Genomic DNA, 27,984 nt, shown 5'->3' with positions numbered 1-27,984 from the left:
CTGCTTGACGTTCTTCTGAAAGGCATGCAGTTCATTATGGATACGGGGGTATTTACTCACTCAGGATACCTGAAGTGTATTTTATCGAATATATTCTTCAGTGAAACTTTTAAATGCGTGGAGTTCCCAGGAGTGAAGAATCCAAGGGCCAGTGTGACGGCTGATACAGTTCAGAGCCATTGTCTTTACAGATGCGACGGACACAGCTTCATGCACCACCGCTTTTCCAGCTGAAGTCTTTATTTACATTAAAGCGCCCAAGTACTCAAGATGAGCACAGCTGCTTTGCCTGCGGAACGAATGCTGTTCACTATTGTGAGCGGCCGAGTCTCCCAAAGTCTTCAGGATGCATCTTTCGAACTTATAAAATTCACAGAAGCTACTATATTAATGATTTTTAAGTATACCATTTGGTAGTATTCAAAAAATTCAAACCAGTGAAATCACACACCAATTAACTCCCCATTTAGCCCTAATACCAGAAATGTAGTTCTGGAGTGTGAACTGTATTTAGCATTAAGATTTTATGAAAATAACAATTTTCCTAGGAGTCAAAGTAAAACCGAGAAACATTTCAGGTTAGTCTGCCTCTAATGCTTTCTTACAATTTCCTGGACTTACTGCTCTTCGGCATGCAACCCGCAGTATTTACTAGTGAGAGCTTAATTAACATTCCTCCTTTTAAAAATACCTTCCTAAAATACGCTCTTTTGTGTGGGTAAGAAATTGAAGAAAAGTCAAACATGACTTCTAATATATTTTTTTAAAAAATAAATGTTTATTTCAAGTATGAAAAGTAATGTTTAAACATCATACAAAAATTATGTTCAGTTTAACAAGTACAAAACAAGACTTTTGACAAAATGTTGACAATTGGGTATAAAATACTTAGGAATATACTTTTGACATTCACAGTGAGCATTTTTGAAAAATAAGTTTTGCTAGGTAAGTTTTAGAAACAAAAATATATTTACAGTCCCATCTAAAGTAAATCCTTAACTGAATAACAAACAGTCCTGCCTCAGGGTAGACAGGTAGCACTCAAAGTTACATCTGTGTAAGAATTCCTTTTAAAATAATGGTAAACTTGATTCAGTAATGTAAAAATTCAATACTTGTGGTTTGCCGGACAAATACCATCTATTTCTTATGTCTGCTACCAACACATAAGATTCTCAAGCCATTTTTCATCACATAATTTCAATAATATACATAACCTAAGTGGTAACCAAACTGAGAAATTTTATCATGGCAATTCATTATTTCCAAAGCAAATATTCTTTAAAAAAGGAGAGAATCTTCCTGGTGCCAATGAGAGAACCATCAAAAGAATTAAAGTCTCAAAATTACGTTGAAGGACTGCTACTGAGGCTTCTGCTTTTCTTCTCCATGTACATCTTTTTGTAGGTTTGAAACATTGCTTTTGAATCTCTTACTGGGTTTTGTAGTGTCTCAAATCCATCTGCACTGAAGCTTCTCTTGGAGAGTCTTTTATTAGCCAGAACATTATCATCTAAGGAAACAGAAGTTTTACTTGTTATTCTTTGTATTAGTGACCAATATAGTATCAACTTAAACTGACAAGGAAAACATGTATTCTTCTCTGGGTTAAAACATCAGGGGGCAAGGAGTTACAAGGTTAACAAACGAGAGCTCTTTACCTATACATATAAATCAAACAACACAGGATACCTCCTGTCTTTGAGGACTGCTCTCTCATCCCAACCTTCACTGCCAGGGATTTCTGCTCTACCTTTACCCTTGGTACAATAAAATCTCTCCTCACTTGCACACTTATAAAAAATGTGACATTCGTAGCAGCTATCTAAGCTAGCAACATAAAGAGAAGAAACACCAGCCAGCTCCAAATGTATGAATGGTAAGTTTTAATCTTCTGGTCTTGCGATATGCATTAATTATTCTCAGCCATGTCTGTGTGTTGTTTCATTAGCCATCTCAGCTTTACACTCGCCTCGTGATCCTGTTTCTGATGGGTGTGGCTCTTCTTACTTCACTACCTCATTAGCTCAGTGGCCATTCCCACTACTTCAGAACTCCTGTACTTTTTCTTGCTGTGGTCAATTCCTTTCTGGATAATAGCGTTATTTTACTTCTGCCTGGGTGGGTCAAGTTTACTTTATGCTTCCAATTTTCTTCTTTACCATTAGCTTTCCTTCATGAGGACAGTTATGCTGAGGCCTGTAGTGGGTCTCAAAGCTGTTCTGGGTGGTTACATCCTCTTTTGTCACACCCCTGACCAAGTGTCACAATGTGCTCCATTTTCATCAACCTTTGCCACCAAATTTACATGTGCACCTGTCTGCAGTGTCTTTATACCTGTCTGGGAATTCATGAGCGTCGTTTTTCTCTCACGACACCCTGGTTAGGGCTCTGCAGCCTCCTCCCCTTGGTGGGTTCCGCCCCCTCTCTGAGCCTCGGGCTGCGGACAGCTGTGCATCCCTGCCCCTGGGCCCTCCGAACCCTGCTTGGGGACTGTGCTCGTTTGTGTCTGTGCTTCTGAGTGCCGGTGTCCATGCTCACTGCGTGTTGCTCATCCTCATGCTTATTTCTGAGCCCCTGTCACTCTAGGCACACAGCTGCCTCCTGAGTATTTTCAGATTCAGTCATGCCTCACACCTCTGTGAGGTGACACGTCATTCTCTATTTCCAAGGGCCGTTCTTGCTTCAATCTCTATGCCCGTTTCCATTTCTCATTTTTGGCTTCCTGGGTTCCAAACTTTGTGTTTTTTCCTACTTCCAGATTTCTTCCACCTTTAGCTGTTTTCCTGTTCTTTTTTCTTTGGATGCTTACCTGCACCATCACTTTCTACACGCCTGCTTGTGGATACTTGTTCTCTTCTCAAACTTGGCCACACTTTTAAAATGTGCTTCTTTCTCTGTTGCTCAGTGAAATTCTGCTTTCCTCCATTTCCGAGTGACTAAAACCCTTGTCTTTGGATATTCCTTTAACCAAAGCTAAGATAAAACTCCTGAATCCCAGCTTCTAGCTCTCAATGCAAAACCCTGAACACAAACCGCATTCATTCTACTAAGAAGTCAGATCCGGTTTGTAACTCCTGCCACAGCAACAACAAAAAAGCGTTTTTTTAACTAAAAGCATCAAGTCTCTCATCAAAAATGGCTCAAATTCCAAACTTAGTAAACTCCAAACGGAAGGGACCCAGTTCAAGTCCCACTCAGTTACTAGCCATGTTAACACTAGTCAAATGATCTAACTTCTCCCTGAAAAAAACAGGAACTCCTGTCTACCTGGACCTAAGAATTAAATGAGTTAACCTGCCAGGGGTTGGCAGAAGGTATGAGCTGCAAACCTAGACCAGCCCCTAGCCAGTTGTGGTAAATGAAGTTTAACTGGATATAGCCTGTACTCACTTATTAGCCTATGGCCCTTTTCTCACTACAATGTCAGTTTTTAAGAGACAGACAGACAGGCCCCTATGATCTGCAAAACCTAGATTTACTGCCTAGTCCTGCACAGAGAAAGCATACCAACTATTACCTCATTGTGATGAGAATTTTATTAAAAGTAAATAGGTAACTACTTCCCTCTCCACAGTGAGGAAGAGGAGAATGGCTTCCTACCACTCATTCATGCAAACAGACTCACTTAGCAAAGAATATGGAGAGAAACCAAGCTTCACAACCCGTTAAATAACTATATAACCCAGCTTATATATACCCGGGTGCCACATCAACAAAATAAAAATTTAAATAGATGATTTTTACCTATTTCTTGGTTGGCTTCTGGCATCCTTTTCTCCTCAGTTACACATTTTAACCAGTCTTCTTTTGTACTTTTTATTCCTGCAACTATTTAAATATTCATGTTCAGATCTCTAGATATTGCTATCCATCTCTTTTAGTACTACAATGAAGTGAAATCATGTAAACCGAAAACAGATTTTAGAAGGCATTAAATTAATATATCACTCTAGAAGGGCCTGGAAAGTGCTTTCACCCATTTGAAATGCCTAAATATCTCAATATTGAAGGGTGAGTTGCTTTTGTTCACTTTCACTGCGTAACTTGTTTCTCCCACTTTGGCTGAACACCGACACACCCCAAGCTACTTAACGACACAGGAGATGCGGGCTGTCGCTCACGCCGCCCCACCCACTTGCAATGCTGCCCGGCTGCACCCATGCCTCCGATTTCGCTAGAATATAAGAGAAACCACTAATACTTTACAAGTTGAATTTTGGTACTCCATTTAATCATTCCTTTCACCTCCTAAGAAAAAGTACTTAACTCACACCATAACTTTATGAACCCCAACACATACCATCAGAACAGCACAGGAGAAATTAACATTTCTGTTCAAACCCTTTGGTTTTCATATGTTTCTCAACATAATGTGGTATCCACAACACCTACAAGTTTCCTGGTGCCAAACACTTAAATCATCTACCTTCTCACCTTATCCTTCCTTCCTGCACTACACTGAGAGTTCTAGTTCACCCAATGAATTAACTTCATTATTTTATCCAATGAATTAATAATTTTGTTAATTAATAAAATTAAGACATTTACCATTCTAGGTTTGGTGACTAAAACAATAATGCTTCCCACAGTCCTCCCATTTCATGATCAGAGTAGACACTACCACCTTAACTGTGATAACTGTCACCAACGGCTTCAAAGAGGTCATTAAATTGAACTATTTATGTATAAAAAGGTTTCACTAATACTTTTCATAGTTGACCAAATTCCAAATTCATAAGGCTTTGAAATTGCAAACCCAAAGTAGAATCACCAACAGCAAACCTCTTGAAATAACGTACACCCGATACTTTTCTAACTTGGCACGAAGAACGTTCTTTCACAATTCTAGGTTTCTTTGTACAAAAGGAAACCTTTGTACTTGGCAAACCTTCCAGTTTTATATACCTCTTCTCATTAGCATAAACGTAGTACAATTTAACAGTAAGGGGGAGGATGACCTTAAAGAAATGGGCCAATGAACCATGGATTTACTGAGAAAAGTACTATGCATAGCAAACTGTATTCATGTCTTTTCCTAGCTACCCAGAAGCCATGGGGAGCTAACCCACTTGGTGCCCTACAGTGCCTTACAATGTTCTAGACACCATCAAAGGGATCATACTAGACCTCGCACAGAGGATGGCTCCTTCTGAGGACAAGGCTGCAGATCCTTCCGTTGCTCAGCAGGGACTGTGTTCTTAAATACTCCATCTGGACACAGCTTAAACTCCAGCAGGCTTAGTTTTTCTATCGTACTACTCACAGGTAAGAGGCTATTAGGTTTGTTTTCCGGTCTCCTCTCTTTATTGAGCTTCCTGGGTGAACAGTCTAATTTTGTGAGACAGATGCTCTCACGTTCAGTGCATTTAAATGCAACTCTGTTCAGATACAGTTTCCTTTGATCCTTTGATATTCGGCTGCATTCAACATTATTTACATTGTTTAAACTTTTTTCTGATTTGGTTTTTTCAATCCTCATTTTATTAGGCTGTTTTCCAAAATCTGTTGCTTTAGTATTCCTCATGATTAAACTCTTAGCAGACCCCTCAGAATGGTGGACTTTAGGGTTTTTACCATGGCTTGTACAAATACTTATTGGTTCCTTGGATGTCTGCACACTGCTGTCTCTCTCATTAGATTTCCCGTAACTCCCTATTCGAATAGGAAGTTCATTACTGCACCTCATGAACTGAGAATCACTTGCTTCATTTTTCAGATAGTTTTTCTTCGATGCTCTGCTACCCATTGTATCTTTGTGTTTCTGCCTTTGTAAATACTCCTTTGGTGTGAGTACTCTGTTTTTATTTGAACTTTCCTGAGAGCCTGAGGACTTAACATTTGATACTGTCTTTTCTTTAAGCCTGCCTCTTTCATTTGGAATTGACAAAAAATTACGTAATTTAAATATACTGCCTCCTGCATTTTTACTCTGTTCTCGTCCATCACATCTCTTCCTCTTTATTTCTGAATCACATACACTCCCTTTCTCTAACTTCCTTTTTTCCAAAACTTTTTGTTTGGAATCACCTGTTTTCAATTTTCTCTTTTCTGATGGTACTGCTTGCATCAAAGAACCACTCTTCACAGGCAGATCTTTATTTTTACTTGTCAAAAAACCTGTCTTTGCCTTTAATGGCCGGGAGTTGTGTGCTATGCGCTTCCTCTGCAGGCTCTCTTGAGAAAATTTTGTCATTTTATTACTTGAATGAAAAGTTACTTCATGAAACTGTAGTTTCCCTTTTTGTTTATGACTTGGCAAGGAATCTAACTTTTTATTATCACCTTTAGATAAAAACTGGCCACATAATTCTTGTTCTGTCCTTAGTGAATGACTATGTTTTGTTTTCGCTCTATCTTTTAGAGCCTTGCCTTGCTCTGCTTCAGGAAGACGTTTTTTTCTGTCTGAAGTCAGAGGCACCTCCAGACTCTTAGTTGGAGGACTATTAAGTCCAGTAGGAATATCTTTATCAGAAGTTTTCTTTCCTTGTTTCCGACTGGAGGTCTCCAAAGGAGGGCGCTCATCTTTCCCTTTCTCTTCCTTTGAAGTCATGCTCTTGATGGAATTACACTGGCACTGGGGGACTCCTTCATAAACCATGGAGAGCCACCCTAATGCACAGCAACGGACATCATCTTTCTCTGAATCCAATATTACAGAATCATGACCTTCTCCTTTTATATGAATTTGTGGGTCACACTGACTCCCTTCTGTGACTGGATTTTCTTCGTGAGGTTCTGTTAACTCGTCTGCCTTGCAAGGTTGATACTCCTGTTCAGGAAATAACTCTTTCATTTGCTCTGAGCTTAATATTGTAATTTTTATTTTCTCTGCTGAGTCCGACTTGGAGTCACAACTGGTTTTATCACAAGTCTGACCTTTTGAGCTTTCTTGTTGGGCCACCGAACCTTCATGCGTGTTCACAGGCTCAATACCATAGGGAAACTCTTTTAGAAGTTCTGACAGCTGATCATGTAGGTATAAGATGGGTGTCTTCTCATTGAGAATCTCATTTCTTGCAAGATCTTGAGCAGTGTAATTGCAAGATGCACCTATTTCCTGAGGGTAACTATCCTGCTGATTAGCAGCCGATGAACATGGACCTTTAGCTGTGCTTTCTTTCTTAGTAATGTGCTCCAAGGAACTGTCCTCTGTAATTCCACCACTCCCTTCATCACATTTCAAGTGTGATTCTAGAAGCTGCAGTGACTCTGACTGATCAGTTACTCTATGTGAAACATCTGTGCTCTGGACACAAGTATCTCTTTGGAAACCAAAGTCTTTGTTTTCAGTGATGTTATCTAATTGCTCTTTTTGGTGCTGACTGCTTATCTCTTGATGACTAGGTAGTGGTTTCTGTGGTTCAACCATTTTCAAAGACGGAGAGTTGAATATCTCTGCTATTTGGATATTATAAGATGTATCACCTTCAACAAGAGAACAAATACTGTCAATCTGTAATATACCACCACTTACACTATCGGTGTCCCTTGATTTATGTGAGTCTTGCTGATCACTCAGAGGATAGTTGGGATCTGGCTCTGACTTGATAAGCTTTCCTTGCCTGTTATTAGGTGCACCTTCTGAATTACCATAAGGTGACTCATTTTGTTTGTCCTTTGGCATTAGTGGGAAAATCTTGGTGCTTGTAATACTTGGTACTGACTCATTAACTTTCAAAGCAGCAGTAACTCTTGTCTTTTCTGACAATGCATTTTGTAAGCTACAAACACTGCCTTCTTTAATGACTGGATATATCGTTTCAGGTAAAGTGTCAGGTGCTCCTCTGGCAGATGTTTTGGTATCTGAAAGAATTAAGGGTGACACAACAGCCACCTGAAGTTCTGTTCCCTTCATAATTGTACCTGATGGCTCATAATTCTGCGCTACCACTGACAAGTTTGTTTCTTGTGAGCCATTTGCCATCTTATTCTGATAATTTCCCACAACTGAAAATGGACTCTTATCACAGATGTCCACAAGCTTTGAAATTCCAACTGCTGCTCTGTTTGCTTTTGACTCATTACACTGTTTTTCCTCTGTAGGTTCTGAAGGCTGCGTTTTCCACAGAGAAAGACATGTTGCTAGCAATTCCATGGAACAGTGATTGCTACTTTTAGAAGACATTTCGTTTGTTGAGGGTTTATGCTCAAGGCAAACAGAGCTGTCTGAAATGTTGGCATTTATATTACAAGTACTTGGAGTTTTCATGGTGTTCAAACTTAGCTGGTCACCAGTGATATGGGTATTTGGAGTTATCTCAAAATTATGTGTTTTAGAAACCTGAATGGTTTCGCTAGCATCTTTTAGTAGTTTCTTCTGAGTTTGACCCTCATGTGTAAGTAAACTAAGAATTAGCCTATTTTTATTTGGATATTTTGAACTATATTCCTCAAAGGGTGTAGGCTGAGGAACAGAAGCTGCTGCTAAGTTTGCTGGCACATTTAATTCAACATTGACAAAACTTCCTGATGAAAACTGTGTGTTACTTAATGTTGCCTGGATAATCTCAACAGATGATGTCTTTGAAGAAGTCATAACTTTCAAGTCATGTAACTGGTTTGGCGCTGGTAACTTTTCTGGACAGACAGAATTTTGTGTAACAGAATTGACATGGTTAGAATTTCTGCGATTAGGGTCCTCATTGTTGGAGTTCACAGTACTCTGTGTTCTAGTTATTTCTTCTGCATTTTCCATTACTGTTGGAGGTTTATCCACTGCAGTCTCTGGAGTGACTAGGGTTACCTGTGGTCCAGGCTGGATTTTGGCAGACTGATTCAGAGACAGTTCAGACTTTTGAGCAGATTCACTGTAAGTGGTGCTACGTGGTTTAATACAACCCGCTGCCATCAGAAGATCTTTATTAATTTTTATTTTCCTTGCAAGTTCCGAAAACTTCCTTTTTATTTCTACTAATGTTTTAATATCCCTCACCAACTTTTCCTTTGCAACACTTGTGTCCAGTACCTGATTGGAAGTTAGATTGCATGAATCCACTCTTTTCTCTTGATTGTTTTGAGCAAAAGTCTGAACACTGTCAACAGAAGGTCTAATGGGTTCATTAAAAAGAGGACTGACATTGGAATTTATTTTCAAGTTACAGACATTTCCAGTTACACCAACATCTTCATTAATGTTCTGCCACTGCTGTTGAAACCCTCTACAAAAGTCTTTCCTCATTTCAGGTAAGGGCATTCCTTGACTTTGAGGAACTTCTACAGTAGAGTGTTTATCAATGTGCTGAGTACTTTGCAAAGGCTGGCTCACATATCTACAGTCGTAAGGAGGAGGAGGAGGTCTCTTGTCAGTGTGAGTAACTCCGTACCGGTATGACTGCACAGTTTCGATCTGCTTTGACTGTAAACTCAGTCCAGATTCTGGAGGGGGACAGGTTTTAACCTGTAATGATGTAGGCAGCACAGGCTTTTGTTTCTGAAGAGCAGGATCGTGCACCACGCTTCGTGATGAGTAACTGTATTGCTTTGGAACTCGTCTATTATCTGGGTATGTCACTCCACTGGACATATACTGCTGTGTCCAATCAACCTGGCGCTCTGATGAAGTCGGGTTAAGTCTCGTGTTTCCTTGGTAACTTACTGGAACTCTTACTGAGTTAGAAGGGACCACTTGTAGTTTCATAGAATACGAATCTGATGTTACAAACTGATTCTGCAGTCCATGTACATTGGATGTATTATTTCCAAAAGCAGTTTGAGAGACAGTTGTCCCTGTATGAGGAAGCACAGAATTCATCATTGGTGAGTTTAGCCATACATTTTGTGTAACTCCTGAATTCATTTGCATATTATGATTCAGTTGTTTGGGTCCTTTAACATTTGCATATGTTCTTCTTTCTGCTGAAGTTTGTGGGGCCATAATCGTTCCACTATGCATATCAGAAATGGGGATCTGTTGTGCAGTTTTATAATTTCTGATGTTGAGCAGTGGCTGTGAAACTGGGTTTGAACTGCTAAGAAACATGCATGCTTCTTGATTACTTCCAAGATAGTTTGAAGAACTTTGAGATGTCGGGTTAAGCGTGTTTATGAAAGTCTGCTCCAGAAAGCATGACTGATTTTTAGGATACTGTGGCGGTAAGGTGACACTGTCTGGTTTTCCATTCCAATTCATTGTTGATCTTATTTAGCAGCAGTATTAAAAGTCAGTTGTTCTGAAGGTCAGGAATCTGTAGGAAATAAAAATCACTTATTAAAAAAACTGCTTCCTAGACAGAGCTTCCAAGAAAGTGAATGTACCTTAATACCAATGTTGACCATGTCTATTAAAATTCCTGAAACCTCAGCCTAGATGAAGACTCATCTTTAATTTGGGAAAGAGGAACAGCAAAGAAAATTACAACAATAAATAAAATAGAATACAAATGTCAATAAAATTTCTGTGATGTATAACAAATTCATTGTACACAATAATATTTTATTATGTTTAAGTAAAAATTGTTTCCAACTTTCATGAAACTAGCTCTTATATTTTAAGTAACCCATGCTTACTATTTTTAAAAAAGTTCAAACATAACAGTCAAAAGTCCTTACTGTCCATTCCCAAAAACTCTCTAGAAGTATATATTGTTTTAAACCTTGTCTTTCAGAAAATGTCTATATATTTAAAAAACTCTACTACATAAACAACTTTGTTTAACCAAATGGAATTCCACTGAACAAACTGTCTACATTTTGTGTAGTTCTCATTATAATACCTAGCAGATCTTATCATTTCAATACATACGTACCTCACTCTTCCTAACATGCCACTTTATGGATATATCACCATTTAACCAGTCCTCTTATTGAAAGATACTTGGTTTTCTCAAGTTTATGCAGTTATAAACTATCTGATATTAATAAGCATTCTTGTTATTTGTTTTCATATTTGTGCTAAATGTTTCTGCAAATCCCTAAAAGTGAAATCAATGTGTCAAAGGACATTACAATTATTTTCATAAACAGTGACAAACTGCCTTCCAAAGAAGTTGAAATAATTATTTCCACCAACACTATATTGACATACCTAAAAATGGATAAATCCATACACAGAGTAATGACAAGAAAAAAGACCATTAAAATAACCAAATTAAACAAAATTAACTTAAGCATATTAATAGTGCACCAAGTAACTGCAAAACACACAATCTTTTCAAGTGCATATGGAATTTTACCAGTATTGAGCATATGGCTAGGGCTATAAAGAAATGTCAATTTTTGAAGGATTAAAATAATTCAGATTAATTCACAGCATAATTAATAAGATTACAGGGAAAACAACTAGGTAATTGCCAAATAATTACTGAGAAAGGAGTGCACTCTATGCTTGCAGAGAATGAGCTGAGGTCTCTTCCCCTACTTATGAGGACTCCAGTCCTACTGGAGCAGAGTTCCACCAATATGATCTCATTTAACTTTAATTACTTCCCTAAAAGGTCCCACCTCCAAAAACAGTCACATTGGTGGTTAGGGGCTTCAATGTATGAACTTGGTACAGGGGAGGGTGTGGGGGGTTCACGGGACAGGACACAACTCAGTGTGTAACAGGCTCCCATCCCCATGTTCACATCAGACTTGAAGCTAATTTATAGCATTAAATACAATTTTAAAAGAACACTGGGAAACAATCTCCACATTTATCACAAGTGACAGTAATGAAGTTAACCCAAGGAAGGCAATGAAGACATAATGAAATAAAATTAATGAACAATGAATGATAGCAAGGCACAAGGTGGTCCTTTAAAAAAAACAAAGAACAAGCTTCTGACATCATGGAAAAAACCCATAATACTGGGAAAAAGTTTATCACTAGACCCTACAGACATTAAAATGATAAATATTCATTGTAACTTTTATCCCAATACATGTAAAATTTAGGTGGAATGGAGCAAGTCCTTGAAAAAACACCCCAAACCAGAACTGACAGAGCAGGAATACCACCGTCTCTTTAAACAAATTACATCTATAATTAAATTGTCTTTCACAAAGAAAACACCAAGTCCATATGGCTTTATAGGAGTATTCTACTCATCATTTATGGGAGAAATAATCCAATATAACCTCTAAAGGGATAAAAGGGGGTCACTTCAGACCTCGCTTACCAAGGCTGTCATACCAAAAGCCAAGACGGAAAATTAAGAAGCCAAATTCTCTCAGAAACCTAAACGCAAAAAACCCAAAACCAAATGGGCAATGTATGAAAAAGGTAACATCACAACCAAATTGAGTTTATTTTAGGAATTCAAGGTTTGTCATTTCAAACTTATCTGTGATTTTATCACCATGACTTTTAAAATTATATGATCATTTCAATATATGCAATTTCTGATAAAATACAACATCTATTCATTAGAGAGCAATCATATCAAATCAACATCAATTCCTTCAATTTTGATAAATAACTATTTCAAAAATTTAGACTGACAATAGGACAAAGATACCACTATTGACTCTGTCTTCATTCATCATCATACCAGAGATCTTAAAAGAATTGGGAAAGAAAACGTAAAACTGACTTTTCACTGAGTTTATGTAGAAATCCATGACAAACCATAAGGTCTTCAGTTCTATTTGGTTACAGGTCATAGTTTTCCCACTAGCAGAAGCAAAACAAGGCATGCCTGCTTTTGGACTACGAACAGGTCCCACAGAGAAGTATCTTGTCTATTCCTCACACGCCTTCTCAGGCAAGCTCTTTAATAAGACAAGTGAATGACCGGGTAGAAGTACGAAACAAAGTAAAAAGCAGAACATCTACTGAAGATTCAATGATGCCTAATAAATTCCCCCTTGTTCTTATGTGAACCTGAAAGAGAGAGGTTGTCATGGACTAAACCATGTGGTCCCTGCCAACCCCACCCAATTTGTATGTTGAAGCCCTGATCCCCAGTGTGATTCTCCGTGGAGATGGGGCCCTAATCCAGTAGGCCTGGTGTCTTACTGAGAGAGACACGGGCGCACGCACACAGAGAGAAGGACGCGAGCGCGCACACAGTGGGGGCGCAGCCTGCGAGCCAAGGACTCAGAAGCTTCCAGACATTAGAACCATGAGAAATGAATCTGCTGCTTGGGCCGCCCAGCCTGTAGCTATTTTGTTAGGGCGGACTTAGCAAGTTAATACGGAGCCCACAGGGAGGAAGAAAGGTATCTTTATGAACATTCTGGGGTTATTTTTTCCTCCACTTCTCTCCTTTGCCAGCCCAGAAAAAAACTGAAGCCTGGCAAAATCGTCCCTGAACTACCTAAATTGGAGGGAGTTAGTTTTCTGACTTTTTAAACTGCAGAATCTCTGCTTTTGGATATACTATATTCTTAAGACTTTTTGAGAACATATTACAAGGGAGATTACCAGAGACAGGATTTCCACGGCCTGTGTATCTATAATCTTAGAAAAAAACTTCTTTTGCCCCCAAACTGCCACCCACCCCCTTTCAAATTTTAACTACAGCTAAACTTTAAGAGCCTCCTTCTCTGCATAGAGATGGCCAGTTTTATTCGAGGAGCAGGGTGGGAGATGGACATCACACAAGCCAGCAGGCAGATTTTACTTCACGAACACAACTCGACTAACAATTCTTTTTTATTTATTTAATGCAATTTACACTGCAAGTAATTTTTTTAACTGAAGTGTACCTGATACAAAATATTATGTTTCAGGTGTGTTTAACAGTGATTAAATGATTATATACATTACCAAAAGCTCACCATCATAAGTTTAATTACCATCTGTCACTATGCAGTTATTACAATATTACTGTATCTAGTTCCTAAGCTGTACTTTTCATCCCCGTGAGTTGTTTTATAATTGGAAATATGTACCTCTTTACTTCCTTTCACCTATTTCTCCCATCTTCCCTGCCCATAGCAACCACCAGTTTGTCTCTGTATTTATGAGCTTATGTCTGTTTACTTTTTTTAGATTCTATGTTAGTGGAATCATATGGTATTTGTCCTTTTCTGTCTGACTTACTTAGCATAATATTCTCTAGGTCCACCCATGTTGCTGCAAACATAAATTTACTTCCCCATTTTCTAAGACCTTTTCGCTCCTTTGTCTGCAGCCTCTCCAAACCACACTCCCCCCCTACTCAGCTACTTATATTTCAGAGAGGAAAAAACAGCACCATCTATCCTTCTCCAATCACCAAATATATGAACCACATCCTTGTAAATGTGAGCTGCATTACAGAGACAGAGCTGACCTTCCTACCACATCTCCACATTTAAAATCCTACTGCTCTTCCCTTTACTCTCAGTATCAACCTCTCTCTCCTGGATTAGGTTGTGCATACAGACTCCAGGATACTCAAAAAACACAATAACCTCACTGGGCCCCACATTCTTCCCCTCTCCATCCCCATACCAGTAGTAGTCTTTTAACTTACTTTACAAAGTCACAAGTACAATAAATGAGATTATAAATGCTTAATACCTGTAAAGGTAGAAATAAAAATGTTTTATTTTAATTTGTGTTTCCACAGGATAAGTAAACATATCTACAGTGAAAAAGAACACTGAAAATACTTAAATGCAACATCAGAAAATACTCACTTAGTGCAAAAGAGAACAGCAGAGGAGGAACAAAATGACAAGACATAAGAAAACAAAAAGTACAAATAGCAGGTGTAAGTAACACTGAATGGCAATGGATCAAACAACCCAGAAAGAGAATGTAAGACTAGATTTTTAAAGTCAACTATGGTGACTGCAATGGGGTTTAGGGGGTATGCCAATAGTGACATCTTTGTCCTACTGTCAGTCTAAATCTTTGAAATTACTATTTATCACTAAAAAATGCTTTAAAAAAAAGTCATCTATGTTATCTTCAAAAGACACATTTTAGATACAAAGACAAAAGTGATTGAAAAAGTTATCATGCAAATAGCTGCCACAAGAAAGGTGGAGAGACTACAATAATTATCAGACACAATATACTAAACCAAAAAGTTCTGAAGAGGGTTATAACAGTAAATGGTCAATCCACCAAGATTTAACAAATTAAGAAGGTACATACAGAGCATGAAAATACAAGCAGCAAGAACAAGAGAGAAACAGGTAATTCATCAAGCATCTAAGACTTCAATTTCCCACTTTCAGTAATAACAAAGCAAAATGACAGAAATATCAACAAGGATATAAAGTTCTGAACACATTATTCATACCCACAATCATATCCAGTAGGACTTAAAACAAAAAAAACAAAACAGAGTCAGGAAACGATCATCCACTGGCTGCCACGCAGGCTCACGGCTCTCTCTCCTCTCAGGCAGTCACTGCAGACCTGAGTCCCAGCACTCCCATCATGTGGTGCAAGGATCAGTATGTCGCCCATTATGGGGAGCCATTAAGCCATCAAAGCCCTGAACCCAGGAAGTCCCTTGCTGTGTGACCGGCTGCATACAGGGAAAGTAGCACACCCTAAAAAGTGATCCTACATAGTCAGCACAAACTTTGCACCTACTAACTCCACTCATCTGACTGCAGAGCTTGTAGGTTAACAGACAAGGCTAGTATGTTGATGCTGATAAGATGTGGTGGCTCCCACTGGGAGGCGAGCATCTCTTGTGTGTTGATACTGATAAAAGTGCCAAGGCCCCAACTGGGGGAATTCAGTCATAATTTACATATTCCTGTTTTAAATAAAGAATCCATAGAGATTTCCTGTGCATGACCATGAAAACACTCTTTAATTTTTAATTAAAAAACAAAAATAGAAACAAAAACTTACATCTGGAAATAGACAAAGACTATCTTTAAGGCTTGATAGTTTTGGGCTTTAAATCTTACAAGTTGTTATTACTTCCTGTGAGCAAGTGGGGAAGAGAAAGCAAATCACTAAAAATCCAAAGTACAGGAAGTTGTGAATAGTAAATTGTGAACTGCAAAACTGAGATAATTGGTGAAAACAAAAGTGAATGGCAACAGAACACTGTAAATGTTATGTGTGTGTGAATTTTTTACATAAAATAACACCTCGCTATGGTTAAGAAAAACATCTGTGAATTTTCATTTTAAAGTATTCTTTATCCATACAATGTAAAGAATGTAGTGTAACTGAAAACTTGTCAACTCACTATTTATAAGTCAGCCTTATTATAGACAATTACAAAGAAAAAAATAACCTAACAAAAAGCAAATAATCCAATTAAAAAATGGGCAGAGGAACTGAACAGTTCTCCAAAGAAGAAATTCAGATGGTCAACATACATGAAAAGATGCTCCACATAGCTAATCATCAGAGAAATGCAAATTAAAACCACAATGAGATATCACCTCACACCAGTAAGGATCGCCACCATCCAAAAGCAAACAACAAATGTTGGTGAGGTTGTGGAGAAAGGGGAACCCTCCTACACTGCTGGTGGGAATGTAAACTAGTTCAACCATTGTGGAAAGCAGTATGAAGGTTCCTCAAAATGCTCAAAATAGAAATACCATTTGACCCAGGAATTCCTCTCCTAGGAATTTACCCTAAGAATGCAGGAGCCCAGTTTGAAAAAGACATATGCACCCCTTTATTGACCACAGCACTATTTACAATAGCCAAGAAATGGAAGCAACCTAAGTGTCCATCAGGAGATGAATGGATAAAGATGTGGTACATATACACAATGGAATATTATTCAGCCATAAGAAGAAAATAAATCCTACCATTTGCAACAACATGGATGGAGCTAGAGGGCATTATGCTCAGTGAAATAAGCCAGGCAGAAAAAGACAAGTATCAAATGATTTCACTCATCTGTGGAGTCTAAAAACAAAGAAAAAAAACTGAAGGAACAAAACAGCAGCAGACTCACAGAACCCAAGAATGGACTAACAGTTACCAAAGGGAAAGGGACTGGGGAGGATGGGTGGGAAGGGAGGGATAAGGGGGAAAAAAAGGGGCATTACGATTAGCAGACATAACATGGGGGTGGGGGGTGCACAGGGAGGGCTGCACAACACAGAGAAGACAAGTAGTGATTCTATAGCATCTTACTATGCTGAAGGGCAGTGACTCTAATGGGGTATGTGGGGGGGACTTGATGGGCGGAGTCTAGTAAACATAATGTTGCTCATGGAATTGTAGATTAATGATACCAAAATTTAAAAAAAAATTTTTTTTTTCACTAAATCTGGGACCTTTAATCGATAACCAAAAGTGAGTCAAACCGAGTATATTTTTCTAGATCAAGTTTGATAACCTATAACCTGCAGAGCAAATCCCATTCTCTGTGGGCCAAATTCAGCCATACTCATTAGCTTGTGCATTGTCTATGGCTGCTTTTGTATAACGACAGGATTGAGTGATTGTGACAGACTATGTGACCTGCAACATCAAGAATTTATACTCTCTATCCTTTACAGAGAAGGATTGCAGAACCCTGCCTTAAAAAATCCTTGGATAGATCTTCACTCTTTGATAACATTAAAAGAATGTAGTGCCTTATTTCTAAAGTTTTGGATAATTTTTTCTAAATAGTATCTAACCTAGCAATTTTATTCTAACATTTTTTTTTTTGAGGGCATCTCTCATATTTATTGATCAAATAGTTGTTAACCACAATAAATTTCTGTATAGGGGGGTCAATACTCAATGCACAATCATTAATCCACCCCTAAAAATTTTTTTAATTAAAAAAAAAAGAAGCCCAAGAAGAAACAAGATTGAAAATAAAAAATAAAATAACCTAAAAACCCTATCTTTGAGGATAATCCCATCATTATCTTCAACAGAAATGCACAAGCACATACGCAGCCGTGGGCAGCTGACAGCGAGAGCTCTATGAAAATGGACCCACAATATGGTCTGCGGCACCAGGACCGCAAGAGGTTACACAAAACAGGAAGAAACAAACATGAAAGGACAAACAGGGCTACATAAGTGGATGCTAAGATTTGTGCATTTTACAGTATGTACCTCAATATAAAAAATTTTTTAAAGAGCAGCAGTTTCAACTGCAAAAAAATAGGACAAATTGAGCCATATGAATAATTGTTTTATATGCAAGGGTGAAGTGTGACCATTAATCTGTCAAAGAAACGAACTTATAGAGTGAAAGATGCTATTAATAGCCAAGAGGATAGGCATAAAAAAAGGCCTGTTTCAAGGCAGTTCAAAAGATGTGTATCTAAACAATGCCTAGCAGGCTTCAATAAATGGAAAATGAATAAACATCTTTCACTGCTGAACACCAAGTTAAGAGAAATCCCTATTTAAACTTCTAGATGGGAAAAAGTCCCCCCAAATCTCCCTTTAAATCTGTGTCAGCCATAAAACCACATAATTTCATCTGTAAGCATTTCAGCACCAACAATATAACCTAAGAAACATATATAAACAACATAAACATATATGAACAACATAAACATATATATAACATAATATGATATTGTATATATATCTCTCTCTCGTATCTGAAGAAAAACATAAATCTACTCTGGTATTTTAAATTTTAACTTTCTCTTTTAAAGCTTTGTAAATTCTACTTCTGACATGTTCCACAAACCAAAATTTGGAGACTGTCCATTTGATGGGTTTAAAATGAGAGCACCTGTATTTTTCACTGGAAAACTAACCTGCATTTAGTAAAAGCTGTATATACTTCCATAAAATACACAAAACCAAACATCAACACTTCAGCATAGAAGCCACTTTTCAGGAATTCTGAAAGAATCACTTTCTCAACCTAGCCTGGCTCTGCCTTCTTGTATCCCTAGTCATAGGAGAAATAGGCTATGAGTCCTTGACTTAGGCTTTCTAAATTTTGCATTATTTGTAATACAACTCTCTGAACAGTAATAGCTAATATTTGAGAACTTATTTTATGTCAAGAATTCTGCTGAACACTGTAACTACCCTTCACTGCCACACAAATGAACTCGCCCAGCATCCCCCTAAGCAGCGGCACTGTGGCCAGCAGGGCTGGAAGCCCCTCTAAGCCGCTGTCAGCGGAGGCACAGAGAGAAAGGAGACCCGACTAACTGGTGGATTCATATTCAGTTTCTTCCTCAAACAGCGAAACCACCATCAGGGTCCCTAGTCCCTTAGGGTGACCCAGGATGTGAACACACGCTGAGGGGCCAACTCTCAACCACAGCCTGCAGCTACACCCCAAGGGAGGGAGGTGGTGGAGTCCCGGGCTCCCAGGACACCTGGGCGGCAGAGGAAGACAGCCTGGTGATTCTCTCTCACAAAGCTTCTCACCAACCTTTGTTGTGGGAGCGTCGCCGGCGCAGATGGTATTTTTCCCAGAAAGGAGTATTGGAGGCAACCAAGAATGGAGCCAGAGGGGCAAGGGGTCGGAGCGACCAGCAAAGGTTTTCATGAGGGGGAAGAGGAAGAAGAAAAACTCCCACGGGCCAGGAGGGGCTCCAAGAGTGGGTGCTGCTGGGGCCTCAAGCAGGCCCCCCATAGGAAGCCAAGCCTGCTTTACCTAGGGTTTGTAAGCCAGAGAGGAGGAGTTTACAGGACTGGCAGGGGCTTGTTGCTAGAAAGACCCCCCTTGTTTATCAAGCCGAATTCTCCGCATGTCCAGGATGTGGCCCCTTGTTCACTGTGAAGCCCTGACCCAGCCCCTCCCAACTTCCCCTCACCGGGGCTGCCTTACAACCACTAGCTCCTGCCTGGGGAGGACCTGCCAGGTACGCATCGGACTGAAGGTGAAGGTCGCTTGTGATGCCCATGAGAAAAGGAAGGTCTTCAGGGCACACCTCTATCCTCTTTCATGTATCCAGCTACAAATCCCATTCAGAAGCACAGATACCCTAATTAACTATTTTCTCTTGGGTAACACTGGGCAAGAGCGACTGGACTGTGGCTCTGGCAGGCCTTTTGTGGAGGTCAGGCCTCAACCAGGCCCCCCATAGGAAGCCAAGCCAGCTAAGTGTGTCCCAGAGACCATCTTGCTTCACTGTAAGGGCCAGAGGGCTTCCCTGGAAGAATGGGTAAGTGGGAAATAAATTGATCTCCTTGTCCTGGTTGATTTATCCAAGTACACCACGGGGTGCTGGCAATCACATGTACGCCAGGACTGGCTAGAAGTTCAGACCACTATTATTCCAGCTAGAAAGTTTACATTAGTTGGCTCTATCTTCAGAGCAAAGGTCAGAGACACACTTCTGACCACCTTTTTGGTTGTACTGAGCCGCAATGTGGGAATTAAAGGTCCCAGAGCACACAGAGGTGAGTTTTCCCTCCTTGGGGTCCTACATGGCAAGTCATTTTACAGCCCTCTAGGCATGCACGCTAAGAAACATGATCCATTAGAGGGGCAGGGGATCTCACACATCCAGAAATCCTGACAACTGCCTCAAGTCCACACGATTAGTGTTGGCCAGGGAGCATGAGCCACATGACAAACAGCATTTTGTTGGAGGCACAGACTCTATTAAGGCATCTAACTATCACTTACTACACTAAGAGTGGGCCAGTTCTGAGTCTCTTGAGACGGACAAACTCCTTGCGTACGACTGAACAGTTCCCAAAACACCGGCTGGAATGTCTCTGCCGAGAAACCTGATGAAACTGTTACTCCCTGTGAGCTATTATGGGCCTGTGGTGCCCTTACAGGCCACAGTCCAGTACCTGCTCTGGTTGCCCCGGAGTCTGTTTAGAGGGTTCCAAGAACCTCAACAGAGGCACTCTGTTGGCACGGTAAAGATCCAGATTTTATAAAACGGAAGGCTGAGACCTCAAGTACCAGAAGAGAACTAAAGGACACCATCTACGCTCTTGTCAGCAGGGTCAGGAAAGAGTGACCGAACAGCCATCAGTTTTCCAGTCTAGAAAATACATACAAATGAGTTACGCTTTCCTTTTATCAGGAAACCATGACTAAAGGGATGAGGTATTCAGGCCTTGGCCAAACAAAGGATCCGCTCCCAAGAAGGCTCATAGATTAAGATCTCCCACTAACCACCAGTTATGTTAAGGGTGCGGCAACAGGCTGGCGTAAATCACAATAGTTTCTGCCCATCCCCCAGAGCCCGGTCTATTGTCTTCCTTCTCCAACAAAAACAGTGAAGCTATACGACGCTTTGCTGACAAGGAATGAACACCAATCATTCAGCTGTGAACTGTACAGTCCCCAAACTCTAAGTCACCCTAGCCACAACACTTTGTACAACGGTCATGTGGAAGGAAAATGTGAAAACTGATGGAAACCGTGGCAGTGTATCTTCAGGGTCGTAACGAAGGAGTGACCTACCCAAGGTGAATTTCTATCATTCAATAAACACCCTTCGACTACTTCAACTAAAACAACACGTAACAAAAAAACTGAACGTAGAAGCAGACAGAAGAATCCACATGTTTTCTAATACACCAGACATTAAAATGATTTTCAAAAATACAAACCCATGCCACTGTTTTCCTATTGTTTTCAGAAGCCTTATGAACATGTAAGGGTTATTTACTGTTACTTTTTAAATAAAGTATTTTTTTTTAATTTTTCAGTTTTAGCTTCTAATGCAGTAAGTATCAATGTAATAACCTACATAAACAAACATTCTTTGGGGTCCTGAAGAATTTTTAATGTATATAAAAGGTTCCTGAGACCACATGTCCCTGCAGCTCTCGCAGAGAACCCGGACGCACGCAGGTGACCTCTGTGGACATTGGTTGGCCAGGTCTAGCTTTTTGCTGTTAGTCATGTATTACGTTCTTTGCTGTCATAAAGTTTAGACACGAGAATATAAAGGAACAAAACTGCAAGTTGAGTCTTTGAAAAGATCAACAGAACTGATAAATCTTTAGCTAGACTGACCAAAAGACTCAAATTACCCATGAAAATAGGAAGGAAATGGAGATCTTACTGTCAGTCAACATTACATTTTTAAAAAGGGAGAGAATACTAGAGCCTCTATGTCAATATACCTGATCATTTGGATGAAAAGCACATGAGTCCCTCTGATGCTATAAATTGATAAGAATAAATAAATATTTAGGTTTAGTCCCCATTTCTGGCACAGATCTCCTCCTAAAACCCTTGGGTTTTCTAAGTGATGAGAGTGATACGGGTCTTTTGGTATGTTAATGAAGCAACTCTGGACCAAAGGACGGGGCTGGTTGGGACACCACCAAGCAATCAGAGACTGGGAGCTTTCCGTCCATCCCATCCCACCCACCACCCCTCCTGGGAAGGGTGAGGAACTGGAGGCTGAATCAACTGCAGCCAAGAGCCAACCACCAATGATTTAACCTGTAGTGAAGCCTCCATAAAACCCCCAAAAGACAGGTTTCGAGAGCTTCCAGGTTGAAGACATGGCAATGTGGGGAGAGTGGCGTGCTCACAGAGAGCGCAGGCGCTCCGCACCCTGCCCTGCCAACCTCCCTGATGCATCCCTTCCATCTGACTGTCACATTTATGTCCTTTGCAATAAACCAATAATCGAGTAAGTAGAATGCTTCTCTGAGTTCTGAGCCTCTCTAGCAAATTAACAGAACCCAGGGAGGGGGTCCTGCGAACCTCCAATGTGCAGTCACTTGGTCAGAAGCCCAGGTGATAACCTGGACTTGCAACTGGCAGCTGAAGGAAGGTGGGGCAGCCTGGTGGAATCTAGCGCCACCTGTGAGCACAGTGTCAGCTCGGTCGGGCTGCAGGACATCCTGCTGGTGCCACCAGAGAACTCTTGTTGTTGGTGCAAGAGGAACCGCGCCCCAACACACGACTGGACACAGAACCCCAGAGACTCCCTAAAGACACACAGACCAAAACTGACTCAAGAGATGAACAAAAGCTAACCAGACCTGGAGACTGAATTAGTAACCAAAAAAACTACCCAAAAAGAAATGGTCAGGCGCAGATGACTTTCTGGTTAATCCTATCAAGAATTTAAAGATAAAAACCAATTCTACAAACTCTTCCAGAACATACAAGAGTACAGAATACTTCTCAACTCAATTCTGAGGCCAAATCACCCTAACACCAAACTGGAAGTCACAATGAAACTACAGACCAATCTGTGATGAATACAGATGCAAATCCTCAACCATATACCAACAAACTAATGTAACAGCATATAAAAATAATTATATGCCACAACTAAGTGCAACTTACCCCTGAAATTAAAGATTGGTTCAACATTAACAAAGAAAAAAAGTGTGTGTGTGTGTGTGTGTGTGTGTGTGTGTGCGTGTGCGTGTGCGTGTGCGTGTGTGTGTGTGTTAACTCCCTCCAGGAGATCGAGAATGAGGGAAGATTATCTGCTCGGCCCACTCCTATTCAACATTGTCCTGGCCATGCAGTTAGGCAGCAAGAAAGAAACAGAGGACATTCAGATGGGAGACGAAGTATAACTATATTTGCTGATGACATTTTATATTCATATATATTTATAAGGACTCCAGTAAACAGCTAATAGAAATAAACTAGTTTGTCTAGGTTGCCTAGTTCAATACACAAAATCCAAATTATTTCTATAGATTTAATCTAGAAAAGAAAGTAATTCCACTTACAGTAGCATCAAAAGAATGAAATGCTTTAGAATACACTTTAACAGAAGTGACTATAAGAGTATAACTTCTGAAGATTACAAAATATTGCTAAAAGAGATTAAAGACTTAAGTAAATATAAAAACAAACTAAGTAAATGTAAAAACACTACAAAAATGATTTGTAAATTTTAACTTGCATTTCTAGAGACAGTTGGTGAATTGTTGCCTCTCTATCTCAAGTTGACGGAAGGCCTAATACTGTTAAGGCGGCAATACTAAAACTGATCTACAGATTCAATGCAATCTTTTTTCAAAATCCCTTGTCTTCTTTGCAGAACTTAAAACACCTGATCCTAAAATTCATTTTGAAAAAATAAAGTTGGATGGCTTACACTTCCTAATTTCAACTTACAAAACATACACAAGATAGACACTGACCAATGGAACAGAATCCAAAAACAAACCCCCATTATTTAAGGTGAACTAGTAAGGAAAAAGAAACCAGAATATATAAAGAACCCCTACAACTCGACAATATAGACAATTCAAAGTAATAAGGATCTCAAATAGATACTTTCCCCCAAAATATACAAATAGCCAATACAGTTGAAAAGATGCTCAATATCATTAACCATCAGGGGGACACAATCAAGGCCACAATGAGATCACTTCACAAGAAGACAACTGTTGGTATGATTGTAAACATGCCTTAGGCACTGCTATTGAGAATATAAATGGCTGTTCACCTACTTTGAAGAACTCCTCTGTTTCCCGAAAGGCCAAATACAGTAGTGATATGAGGGAGCAATATCACTCCTGAGTATATACCCAAGAGAACTGATTTGTGCCAACACTTGTGCGTGAATGCTCACAGCAGCATTACTCACAGTAGCCAAAAAGTCTGTTAACTGATGAAAGGGTAAACAAAACATGGCATATCCATACCACAGACTATTGCTTGACAAAAAGGAATGAAGTACATATATGCTTCAATAATGTACATTGAAAACATTACGCTAGGTGAGGCAGAGTCACAAAAGACCACATATTACGATTTCACCTGGAAGAAATGTTCAGAATACACAACAGTAGACATAGAATCTAGATTACTGGATGCCTGGGAATGTGTGCAATGGGGCAGAATGGTGAGTGATTGTTTTGAGTACTGAGATTACTTTTGGGATCAAGAAAATTTCTAAAATTGGTTGTGGTAATGGTTGCATGCTATGTGAATATACCTAACACTGCTGTACACTGTAAATGGATGAATTATACGACTATGGCATATAAATCAGATCTCTAAACTGTACTTATAATAACAAACTTAGCGTTTCCCCATTATTAGCACAGATAGGGGCACATGGCCCAGTGAGAGCAAATGAAACAAAAACACTTTTGGTAGAGCAACCTCAGACAAAATGCATGCTCTGTCCAAGCTGAAGCGGATTGAAATACCGACCAGGAGATGCTGGGACCACCTAATAACGGAAAGTGTGCAAGGGAATGAAGTCAATGCTGCAGACAGATGAGCTCAAAGACGGGCGCCTCCAAAGTCTTTACAGACTTGCAGCTTAACATCCTGAATACATCCATCCATACCTGAAGGTCAGACTGCATTAACTTTTTTAAATTATGTGATCCGATCATTTCTCTTGGGATTTAGGAAGTAGTAATTTGCTTATGGCTTCCCTTTCTTAAAACCTAGTAGACAGTATCATTTAACATACTTGGCAATTTTAACCGAAGTTAAAGGTTTTATTTACAAAGTCTTGTAATTTAATACATCTCAGGAGAATCTTAGTGCCTGTCATTAAAACTCCACAATAATTATAACTTTGAGCAAGTCTCACCTGAGACACGTACCTCAGCAGGCCAGCCTCTGGCACTGCGTTTCCACTTAAAAGCACACTTACGTTACCAAGTATATACACACCACAGAGCTGCCTCCCAACGAAGTATTTAGAATTCTTCAAGGTCCACAAGATTACCTCTTTCTTTACAAGGCTTATTACAAAAAATACATATATATATAAATTTAAACTTGCATTTCTAGAGACAGAGCTGGTGAATTTGTTGCCTCTGTATCTCAAGTTGAAGGCTTTCCATTGCTGTTTCACACAGAGGATACAGCCTTGGGGTCGGGGGAGATGTGGAGAAGGCCTGTTTAGATAAAAAATATATATATATTGAAATTTAACTTCATACATACCTTTTTAAGCAGTATGTTACAGCAATTCCCTGAACATTTGCAATCCTATCCTGACCAGGACTTGGCAATCTAAAAGGGGAAGAGCAATTCCTGTACATTTCAGACAGTGCCCTGGCTGGAGAATTTAATAGAGATATTTTTGATACCACATAAACCTGCAGGTAAAAACAACTGTGCCTACTACTTCCTTACAAAAACAGAACCTGCAACAGTTCTTCACGTAGGTTCTTATCAACACAAAGCTAAATTTAGAGTTTAAATGAACAAACTGAATTTCCTGAAGGACAGTGTTCATTATCATAGGCCATAAACTACTATTTCCTCTAACATGACAATAGCTAAAATTTACTGAGAACTCACGACATGCAGGTGCTGCTCCAAGTGCTACACGTATGAAACTCATGTAACTTCTTACAACAACCCTATGAGGTAGGTAATAGTATTATCCCCATTTTACAGATGGGAAAACTGAGGCAGAAGGGGTTAACTAATTTCTCCAAGGTTGTAGATATTAAATGGTGGAGCCAAGATCTAAAGCTCAGAGGTCTGACTGCTGGGACCATGATCTTAATCATAACAGAAGGTTTCCTAGCACAACTTGGTGTTTAAAGGATGCAGGCCCTGGACATGATCACTCTGCCTTTATGGCTATCTGGGACTGCACTGCGTTCCCGCAACCCCATGTTCCAGAAATAAAATAAAAATTAAAAACCCAATTAAGAAACGGAACATATAACTGTAAGTAGATCTCTGCCGGAGCAACTTGGACCACGGTGACCTTACAATAAATAACCTCTTCCTTGTTTTCCAAAAATGAGTAACTTAATTCTCCAGGCTGCGCCAACCACATTAGTTAGTTCTCCTCGAGCTTTGTCACCAAATGCATTTCATTGTGCCCTACACTTTAATTTTTAACCAATGCTGATTAATAATTTTATTCCGTAATAGGTTAAGTTACAATAGGTTAAAGATGACACACTTACCTTTACCTACGTTACTCTTCCGTTACTGTGTTATGTTCCCATTTCCCTCCAAACATGTCAGGGGTCCTCCAGCGTTCAGTCCCTTGGTCTTAGGAACAGCAAGAAGCATTTCATGACCAACAGTAGTAGAAAATTTTTGTTTTTATTTGTATGAAACCTACTTTCAATTTGCAACAAAAGCATATGCTGTTTACTCGATGACACGCTGCGCAAAACTGTTCCTTTAAGGGTGCACTAAAAGTATACTGAGTTCTTATTAAGTGCACAAAGTCCAAAAGACTCAAAAACCAGCTCTGAGTCTAATTTTTAAGTTAGAATTCCTATGCAATCCTCCAGGTCCACTGACTGCCCCGTTATTTCAAAACAAAAATACCTTAGCAATTCTACTGAACCGTAAAGAACAACCCGACTGTACAGGAAAAAAGTAACTGAACCCTTAACAGTCGTGCATGTGACCAATGAAGAAAGCTTAAATATGATCTGCAGCGAACCCTGGAAGCAGGCACACCCCCAAACAAGCACTGCGCCCCGCCCTACTAAAATGCACCCCAGGCGCTTACCCTTCACCTGCTCTTCTGAGGTGAAGGTAGGCACTTGAGGTATTAAAAATAAATTGTTTCCACTAAAATGATTCCCGAACACTTGGTGCTGAACGCAGGACCCTAGGGTATGTATGAGCTTAGGGACCCCGCGTCCCTCGAGAGCCCCTCAGGTCGGGAAGCACTTGTGCATTTAAACAGGCTGGGGGCACCGACCGCCGCGGAGGAAGCCACCATCCCCGGCGCCGAGCCGCCCCGGGCCGAGCGGACACCCGCGGCGCCAGATCCGCTTCGGGAGGTTGGGCGCGGCGGGGGAGTGGGGGGAAGGAAGCGTTCGAGAAATGGGGCAAAACAAAGAATGTTTTTTCCACGGCAGCGGCGGGAAGTAAGTAAAAACAGGAGCTACCATGACCCCCGCCGCCGAGCCAGCCTCCTCCCAGAGTGACAAGCGCGTCCCCGGGCCCGCCACCCGCGCCCTCGGCCGTGCGGAGGGCGGCGCCATCCTCGGCAGCTCGGCGTCCGCGCGGCCCGGGGCACCCCGGGAAAGCCGCGGCCCGGCCCCGCCGCACAACAAAAGCTCTCGGCCGCCGCCCGGCCCGCCCGCGGCTGCCGCCGCCCCGGCCCCGCCGAGGGCCCCAGTGGGCGGGCGAGCGCCCGGGGCGCCCAGCCCCACACTTACCGACAGGCGCGGAGCCCAGCCCGGCCAGGCGGGAGGACACGCCGGCCGCCCCGGCTCCGGAGTTTAAGTGAACTCGGTCCGCCTGCGGGGGCTGGTCGCGCCGCGACGCCCGGCGCCCGGCGCCCGGCCCCGCCCCGCGCGGCCGCCGAGCCTCT

General features: G+C 40.5%; 1 protein-coding gene across 4 annotated transcripts; it reads right to left on the bottom strand.

Annotated features, from left to right (window-relative positions):
• Nucleotides 1–756: 756 nt before the first annotated feature.
• On the bottom strand, nt 757–27,984 carry RESF1 (retroelement silencing factor 1). Of its 4 annotated transcripts, none has more exons than XM_036889225.2 (6): nt 27,830–27,983; nt 26,612–26,699; nt 25,465–25,579; nt 5,131–10,187; nt 3,748–3,831; nt 757–1,513 (listed from the first exon to the last, which is right to left on the bottom strand). In XM_036889225.2, the coding sequence occupies exons 4-6, from the start codon at nt 10,130–10,132 to the stop codon at nt 1,347–1,349; spliced, it is 5,253 nt and encodes a 1,750-aa protein (XP_036745120.2). In that variant the 5' UTR covers nt 10,133–10,187; nt 25,465–25,579; nt 26,612–26,699; nt 27,830–27,983; the 3' UTR covers nt 757–1,346. The 4 variants fall into 4 exon arrangements, with proteins under 4 accessions (XP_036745120.2, XP_036745121.2, XP_036745123.2 ...); XM_036889226.2 differs by lacking the exon at nt 27,830–27,983 and adding an exon at nt 27,172–27,778; XM_036889228.2 differs by lacking the exon at nt 3,748–3,831 and having other exon boundaries at nt 27,830–27,984.

The sequence above is a fragment of the Manis pentadactyla genome, chromosome 14, assembly GCF_030020395.1.
Source record: "Manis pentadactyla isolate mManPen7 chromosome 14, mManPen7.hap1, whole genome shotgun sequence".
Classification (NCBI taxonomy): Eukaryota; Metazoa; Chordata; class Mammalia; order Pholidota; family Manidae; genus Manis; species Manis pentadactyla.
The sequence above is the reverse complement of the archived record's forward strand: the minus strand, read 5'-3'. Positions and strand labels throughout refer to the sequence as shown.